This window comes from Mastomys coucha, unplaced genomic scaffold, assembly GCF_008632895.1.
Source record: "Mastomys coucha isolate ucsf_1 unplaced genomic scaffold, UCSF_Mcou_1 pScaffold21, whole genome shotgun sequence".
Lineage (NCBI taxonomy): Eukaryota > Metazoa > Chordata > Mammalia > Rodentia > Muridae > Mastomys > Mastomys coucha.
The window spans coordinates 147,932,432-147,941,761 of NW_022196904.1; the positions used below are offsets into that span (position 1 = coordinate 147,932,432).

Genomic DNA, 9,330 nt, shown 5'->3' on the forward strand with positions numbered 1-9,330 from the left:
CAGAAACTGGAAACAACCCAGATGTCCCTCAACAGAAGAATGGATACAGAAATTGTGGTACATCTATATACTGGAGTACTACTCAGCTATTAAAAACAATGAATTTATGAAATTCTTAAAGAAATCGATGGATCTGGAGAATATCATCCTGAGTGAGGTAACACAATCACAAAAGAACACACATGGTATGCACTCTCTGATAAGTGGTTATTAACCCAGAAGTTCGGAATACAGGAAGAACAACCCACAAACCACAGGAAACTCAAGAAAAAGGAAGACCAAAATTGTAGACATTTCATTCCTTCTTAAAAGGGGGAACAAAATACCCAAGGAAGGAGTTGCAGAGACTAACTATGGAGTAGAGACTGAAGGAAGGACAAGCCAGCCTAAATATAGCTATCTCCTGAGAGGCTCTCACAGTACCTGACTAATACAGAAGTAGAGGCTCACAGCCATCCACTGAACTGAGTACAGGGTTCCTAATGAAGGAGTTAGAGAAAGAACCAAAGGAGCTGAAGGGTTTGCACCCCTTAGGGTGAACAACAATGTGAACTAGTACCCTCAGAGCTCCTAGGGACTCAACCACCAACCAAGGAGTATACATGGTAGGACTGATTGTTCTGGCAGCATGTGTATAGTAGAGGATTGCAAAATCAATCATCAATGGGAGGAGAGGTCCTTGGTCCTGTGAAGATTCTGTGCCCCAGTGTAGGGGAATGCCAGGGCCAATAAGTGGGAGAGGGCGGGGTGGCAAGCATGGGGTGGGGGGAGCCAACAGGGGTTTGTTCTTGTTGTTTTTGTTTGTTTGTTTGTTTGTTTGTTCCTCGGAGGGGAAACTGGGAAAAGAAAAATCATATGACATGTAAATAAAGAAAATATCTAATAAAAAAAGCCAGAAAAAAATAGCTTTTAATAATTAACTATTTGACTCTCATTTATAATGTTGATATAATCTTTAATAATTATATTGTGTACTTACATGCTTCAAGACTGTAGCTTGCAGTGCAAGTTGTAGATGTAAACTATTAGAAATATTTTTATTATTATTATTATCATTGTGGCTGCTTTCCATTTTTCTGTTTTCTTTTCTTTTGTGATTTTAGCAATTGTGAAAGTAACTGTAAGTTTATTTAAAAAGTATTTACCTAGAAGGAGAAATGGCTAAGGCATGCCCTGAGTACATAAATATACAAACTGACTCTCCCCCTGCTTGAGAATCTCAAGCCATGGCATTATAATATTGTACTCTAATAACTAGAAGAAATAAAAATGGCAACAAAAAATATGAATTTTGAGCACGATCAAAGTCCAAGTAGCACTTCTGAAGATTAATACCCTGGGTGTTAGCTTTACTGAAATTATAGTAAAGATACTAAGCTTGGACTACTCAGTTGCAAACTCTCGGGTCATGACCTTAGGCATATTCAAGTTGTAATCCCTAAGAAAGATGCAGAATTTTCCCTGTACTTATTTTCTGAGGATTCAGTCCCACCAGCTAAACACCACAGCAACCTCATTTTATTTCACTTGTCCTGCTGGTAAGAAGATATACCACTTATTTCCTTCTGAAAGTTCACTAGGTAATCTTAGAGGTTTATCTGACATGTACTAAATTTAACCAAGCATAGCAAACACTGGTACGACTATTCAAAATCCCAAGGAACAATGTGGCTAATATTATCATATACATATATATATACAAATATATATATATATACATATACATACAAGCACCCACACACCAAAAATATAAAAAAAATATGCTTAAGTATTTGAAAAACACATGAAGCTCTGGCTATATTATGTCATTATTTCATTTTAAAAGCCTATCATACTATTTGTTCCACAGTCAAATGGATATAAAAAGGCCAATCTCATGGGAAAAGCTAAAGCTGCAAGGTACTAGGAAAAACTATAAGTACAATAAACTCACTAAATAATTCTGTAATAGTTAATGAATTAACTTTTTCCTAATTATGGCAAGCAGAATTGTAACTTCTAGGCTCTTGATAGTCACTTCTCTCCCAAGTGATACTTCTCTCTCTCCAAAGCTTCCTAAAGGTCTCATTAGAGAAAGACTGCATAGACACACATATTCTATACTATTCCTTTACACTTTGGGCATCCATTTATGATTTTCAGACCTTGTTTTTTTCCATTTGAAAAGGGTGAGAATTATTGAAAGCATTAAGTCCTGGTTCTTTCTGTTTAAATTTTCTCTTTTGCCTCCTCCTTTCTAGAATTTTGCTATTCACAGCAAGAAACCAGAAAACTTGGTATTTTCTCTAACTATATATACAAGAAGTTTGTCACAAGTTCCATTTTCTAAGTAACAAAAGAAAATCATTCATTGCAAGTTTTCTGTCATTTGTACCCAACCTCCCTCAGCTTTCCTATACCATGTGCTTTATAGATTTTTGGGGTTTGGGGAGGCAGTGTTCTTTGTGATATTTCTACCAAGAGCGTTCTTTGCTTTAGCAGCAACCATCATTATCATGTTTCTAGAAAGAGAAGAGAAGTATGTCTCTCCTGTGCTCTAAAACTGTGGAGAGCAGGTGTCTAGTTAGTAGCAGACTATTTTGTGTCCTAATTTTGAAAGCATAAGTCAATACTTCTGTGATGTCAAATTTAATCTGTGATTTATTGACTGGATGAGCAAGGAGTAAGAAGGAAATGTTAGAATACAGATGCAGTTTGGATCACAGTATCACCAGCAGCACTTTCCCTCTCACAGATTCTGGATTGGTCCACAACTGCTGTGTAAACATCTATTGATCTGGTCTTGAACTCCTTGAATCACGTTATAAACAGGGGCCTATGGTTTAGGCTGCCAAGACTCTTTTGTCTTGGGTCAGGAGCATGGCCCAGTCATGGCCCCTCGGTGGTATTGCCTTCTGTCTTAGTCAGGATTTCTATTCCTGCACAAACATCATGACCAAGAAGCAAGTTGGGGAGGAAAGGGTTTATTTAGCTTACTTCCACATTGCTGTTGATCACCAGAGGAAGCCAGGACTGGAACTCAAGCAGGTCAGGAAGCAGGAGCTGATGCAGAGGCCATGGAGGGATGTTCCTTGCTGGCTTGCTTCCCCTGGCTTGCTCAGCCTGCTCTCTTATAGAACCCAAGACCTCCAGCCCAGGGATGGCACGATCCACAAGGGGCACTACCTCCTTGATCACTAATTGAGAAAATGCCCCACAGCTGCATCTTATGGAGGCACTTCCCCAACTGAAGCTCCCTTCTCTGTGATAACTCCAGCCTGTGTCAAGTTGACACACAAAACCAGCCAGTACATCTTCCTATGAAGGCATCTGTCTAACTCCTAGTCTTTCAAGGTTATATAGCTATATCCAAGCCAAAAGGGCATGGAGAATAGAAGTATAATCTCAAGACAGTTGGGCCATAGATTCCACTTTCTAGTTCCCCATTTTCTTAGTCATTATTCACCAGCCTTGAGAACTACAGCCGACAGTCAATTCTAACAAGACTGTAAAGAAAAACAGTAGTCATTTTCTGAAGAAGTTATAGTAACCCCCAAAATAAACTGCAATTAAGTAGATTCTTAGGTACTAAACTCACAGTGGTGACTTTGCCCTTTCTCTTGACTGGAAGAAATGGGCATGCTCTGACTTGGAGATCTTTAATGGCAGCAGTCACTGTATTGCTTGCAGGTTCTCCTTTGAAGCAAATTTCACACTGTGTTGTAATGACTAAGGCAGGAGCATCATTTCTTGTCATGTCAGCCACAAACACAATCTCTGGGTTTTTAATAAGAATATTCATTTCCCACTTCCCTAATTCCTCTGCAGGTGCTAAAATAAAAATAAACACACACATTTTGATTACAAAAATTATTTGTGAAGAGTTTATGAGGAATAGGTAGTTACTTCATTCAATGTGAAAAAAAAACATTCATCGCAAAAGCATTAATTGTGTATTTCTTTTTGAGACAGGAATTATCCCCCCACAATCCTTCTTCACAGGAATTTGAGCAGAAATAGCTGTGTATATGCTATGAACATGCTCCTCCATCAAACCTTCATTTACATAGATATGAATCAGTATGAGAAAAAGTCTCTACTGTTTAACAGCAGAATTGGATCTAAATTAAATTTCCAACCTCAACATTCTTCCAACTATATCATAACAAATATATAAAAGATAACAGAAAAACTATATAGTAAAAGCTACAAGTGAATGTAAAGTCTATGAATACTTTAAATTAAAATAATATAGTTAATTTTAAAGAAGAACAGTTGGTTTGTTATCTTTCCTGCTTGTTACTGACTGAAGAGAACAATTACTTAACTCAAGTCTCATAATTTCAAATCCCATATTCACACCTTTAAACAAGGAAGGCCAGGCAGAGAGGTATTTCTTGTCACCAGGCAGTGAGGAGGAGAGAGGCATGAGGATTAGAAGTTCCTCAATTTCACCAGTAAGTTTGAGTACAGCATGAGCTACATGAGTCCTTGTCTCAAAAATACAAAATCAAAATGAATCCTAAAAATACAAACTGAGTGTGTAAGGGCATGGGGAGGGGGAGGCAACAGGGGTTTGTTCTTGTTGTTTTTGTTTGTTTGTTTGTTTGTTTTTTGGAGGGGAAACTGGGAAAGGGGAAATTTACATGTAAATAAAGAAAATATGTAATAAAAATAAACTGTAAGAAAATGAGAAACAAAAAATACAATCTGCATATCCTCTTAGAAAACACATTAAAGTTTTCTTCTTCTTAAGAAGATAGATTTTTAATTTATTAATGTGTCTACTCTGATTATTGAAAAGACTAATCATGGTGACTATAGTTGCAGCAATACAGACAATAAAATTTTTATTTGGTAACTAACCTTCTGTAGTAGTCCATGTTTGAACACTGGTTTCTAAAGCCATACTAGTCATGTAGGCATCAAAAAAAACATGGGCAACAGTCATCAAAAACTCCACACTTGCACAAACATACATTTCTTGGACAATTACATCAGTCACAACAACATCTCTGATTTTTCTATACTTTATATCCACCATGTCCTTCTTGTCAAAGCCAACAGTCAGTCCTATCATTCTGAAAATAAAATGACAAGGTATATATATGGGTAACTTAAAAATAACCAAGCATCATAATAAAGCTTAAAGACATCTCTATCCTTACTGAGAGCAAGCAAATGTTCTGGGAGCAATTATCTTGGGAATAATGAACTTATAAAATTTTTGGTATACAATTATTTCTCAAAGGGGAAAAAAACTATATCTAAAAATTATCAAGTTCTGAATGTTAGTTTATCTTTTCTTCAGGGTTTCATACATTTCCCATCTAATTACAATATTTCTCTATATTTTAAAAATTCCATCAACATTCCCAATGAGAGCACATCATTATACAATGAAGTACAGTTCTCAAGCCCTCATGAGGACACTCAGAGTGGAAGGCACTTTCTCAGGGTGAGATCTATAAGAATGAAGCAATCTTTTGAACGATAGCTCAAAATGATGATAATACATACCTAGGAGTGGCTTTCATGACATGTGACCTTTTATCATCTAAAATACAGTTTTTTACTGAGAAAGAAAAGACTGTAGAATCATCTGTATACATTTTTAAACTACTTATAATATTCTCCAATTTAAATTCAGCAAGTTCTAGAGAAGGATCACGAACATCTGTAAAGGAGGCCTGTAGAAAAGGAATCCACATAAAAATTACAGAAACATAGGATCCAAGTACACTTCACGATTGAACTACCGACAAGTTATGACTCTGGCCTGTGTGAATCATCAACTTCTCTATCTCCCTTCTCTTTAAAGGTTCACTGCTGCTGCTGTTGCTGCTGCTGCTGCTGAGGTGGGGGTGGCCATGGTAGCTGTTGCTGCTATTGCTGAGAGAGGGTCTCCTGGATGGCCCTGGCTGTCCTTTGTAGTCCATGCTATCCTTGAACTCTCACAAACCTTCCTACTTCTGCTTCCCAAGTGCTGAGATTAAAGGTGTGTATCACCATACCTGGCCCTTATCTTTTTATTCTTTTCTAGACACTAGACTGAACCCAGGGCTTTGTGCCTATTAACCAGACTCTAGTACTCAGTACTATAAGTCCCAAATCCTCTATTTTCAAAGGGCTTTCTAAAGAAAAGATTAAAAATATATATGTACTACTTTCAATTGTTTTCATATTTTTTATTACATAAAAGATAATTCAATGAAAATGTATGAGATAATTATTGAAAAAATCAATCTTTCTTCTAGAAGAACATATACTACAAAATACACACAAAACAGTAACAACAATTAACAGAACTATTAGTAATTACTTATATATCTTTTATTGACATAGTTTCTTTTCAAGTATAACCACAGTTTCTATTCTTCATTTACCTGGTCAGGCCCAGGACTGTAGAGTGCCATGGTGAGATAATCAGTCTGGAAGCTCACATTCAGCGTCGTGTGAACTTGAGAAGCCTGTGGATGGACCTCTACCACAGCAGCCGTCACCAGAGTAGCTGAAAAATTAAAGATAAGGAAGAAGAGAAAACAATCCTAAGATCAAGTAATCAAAGTACCCTTGATACTTATCAAATTATTGATTAATGTGTGCAATAAAATGATATTCAAGATATTAAAACGGTTAAAAACTCTCACATGGAACTCTGGATTAATACTCTTTCATAGTAATGGGAGAAAAAAGAATTAATCACTCAGAACTTCTGTCTCCTCTTGAACTACAACCCTACTTTCATAAATCTAGAATCATGAACATGGGACTTACTCTGGAGGTTAAATAAAATGTTTAAAACAAATATATGTACATATGCACATATATACATATAGTATCTAACAGTTTTTATTCAAATTTTTAAAAAACTAAGACAAAACAACTTATTTTAATGCTTTTAAAAACTTGTTCTAATTTTCTATATAATTAACTTTTAAATCAAAATATATATACATGCATATATTAATTTAACTTATAATACAAACAAAACAATTCCTAATTCTCACTTAACCTAACTTCAGACAAGAAGAGATAAATTTACTTAAAATGGAATATATATATGCACCAACTGAATAATTTAATAAAATATTTTAAAAGATTAATAAAATTGAGCCACGTCTCCAGCTCTTTTCCTTCTTTTCATGTGTACATTTCATGTCTGCTGCATTCATACACTCACACCTATTATCCTGCTTGTGGTCTCTACTACTCTGTTGAAACTGCTACCAGTAATTTGTGTTTTTTCTTGTTTCACTTTTCTTGTTTGAGGGGTTATCAATTTTATCAGTCTTTCCAATAAAGAAATACTTTATTGGCATTATTGTGTGTATGGATATACAATGTTTTGCATGGACCTAAATTAGGTCAACTCAGGTTTCAGGCTTGCTTGGCAAGCATCTGTACACTGGCCACCTTGTGAATTTTATCATTTTCTTCACCTGTTTGATCTCAAGTTAGTGACAATTATTCTCTTATTTACTCAGTCTTTTTCTGTGATTTCCCACATTCATATGTGGCTTTCAGTAGACGGGGACAAGAAACAGCTCTAGAACACAGGAGCTCCTTGGCCCAGAGGAGGCCACCTACAAAGGTTTACCATGCAGAATGCTTCAAGTATTTGACTCCAGGCTCCAACCAAGCAACTTACAGTTCATCATGCTACAGCTCATCACACTACTGCTTCTGTTAGATAACTTTATTAATGTATCTCTCGAATACAAACAGGTTCTCGTATTTTACAGGTAAATAGTTTTGTAAGACATCATATAAACTTTAGTGTATTTCAATTCTGCACGATATTACAGCAGATATTTAAGAACAGCTAGTTTACCATATACATATATAGTTGATTTTATATACATCCTTTATGAAATCAATGCTATTCCCTTCCTCTTCCTTTTGTATTTTCAGGGGTCATAGCCAGGGTCTTGTGTATATTAAATATGCAATCTCTCCCTGAGCAGTATTTAAGTCTCTTTGTCTGAGAACATTACTCCACTTAGCCTGCACCCAAGCATTCTGAGTGAGGAGAATGTAATAACCCACCACAGTCTTCAAAACCATAAAGCATTGTGAACAAACTCCTTTGCAATGAAACTGACCCTCTAGCCACAGAACAATTTTGGGATCCCTATTGTTCTTCGAGGTTACTACTATTGTTTGATATATTTTCTTCTTTCCTGAGTTTTAATTTCTCTTGCTTGGATATATTTTTGAAATAATTTCTTTACAAGAGGATTTGAAAGGATTTGAGTAAACTATGAGGTACTACAATGGAATTACTTTGTTTTCACATTAGGGAGTGATATTTGATCGTGTACAGAATCCTAACTTCAGACTCACCTTGTTTAAAATTTGAAATAGTTCTACTGTCTGTTATAGTTCAGCAGTCCTACTTTACCATGTTTACTAAAAGAGCAACAACAGCAAAAACCAATTTTCTTTTTAAGTCTTCCGTATAAGCCTCTCATAGGCAGACTGTTTTTCTCTGAAATTTTAAATCTTACCTATTTTAAGCCTAACATTTCAGTAAATTGAATTTACAAATGACCCTCAGTTCACTCAGCTTGTTGAAATCATGTGTTCTGAAAGCTGAGAGCAGGCTTTCTTTTTTTATTATTATTAGACATTTTCTTTATTTACATATATGATTTCTCCTTTCCCAGTTTCCCCTCCAAAAAACAAACAAGCAAAAACAACAAGAACAAATCTTTGTTGCCTGCCCCCTCCCCATGCCTGCCACCCATCCTGTCCCACTTATTGGCCCTGGCATTTCCCTACACTAGGGCACAGAACCTTCAGAGGGCCGAGGGCCGAGGTCCTCTCCTATTGATGATCGAATTTGCAATCCTCTACTAAACACATGCTGCCAGAACAATCAGACCCACCATGTACAGTCCTTGGTTGGTGGTTGAGACCCTGGGAGCTCTGAGGGTACAGGTTAGTTCACATTGTTGTTCATCCTAAGGGGCTGCAAATCCCTCACCTCCATAGGTCCTTTCTCTAACTCCTTCACTGGGGACCCTGTACTCAGTTCAATGGATGGCTGTGAGCCTCTACATCTGTATTTGTCAGGTACTGTCAGAGCTTCTCAGGAGATAGCTATATTTAGGCTGGCTTGTCCTTCCTTCAGTCTCTGCTCCATAGTTAATCTCTGCAACTCCTTCTGTGGGTATTTGGTTCCCCCTTTTAAGAAGGAATGAAATGTCCACCTTTTGTTCTTCCTTCTTCTTGATTTTCTTGTGGTTTTATTGAGTATTTTTGCATTGATGTTCATTAAGGAAATTGGTCTGAAGTTTTCTTTCTTCGATAGGTCTTTGTGTGGTTTAGGTATAAGAGTAATTGTGG

At 36.5% G+C, this 9,330-nt stretch overlaps 1 protein-coding gene across 3 annotated transcripts in view; it reads right to left on the reverse strand.

Annotated features, from left to right (window-relative positions):
* The window catches only part of Vps13a (vacuolar protein sorting 13 homolog A), a 191,877-nt gene that overhangs the window by 81,739 nt on the left and 100,808 nt on the right, over positions 1-9,330 (reverse strand). For all 3 annotated transcript variants that reach the window (XM_031389843.1, XM_031389844.1, XM_031389845.1), the window contains exons 36-39: positions 6,366-6,490; positions 5,500-5,669; positions 4,846-5,060; positions 3,578-3,810 (exon numbers count right to left, since the gene is read on the reverse strand). In XM_031389843.1, coding sequence (XP_031245703.1) covers positions 3,578-3,810; positions 4,846-5,060; positions 5,500-5,669; positions 6,366-6,490 — 743 coding nt within the window. The remainder of the gene's footprint in view (positions 1-3,577; positions 3,811-4,845; positions 5,061-5,499; positions 5,670-6,365; positions 6,491-9,330) is intronic.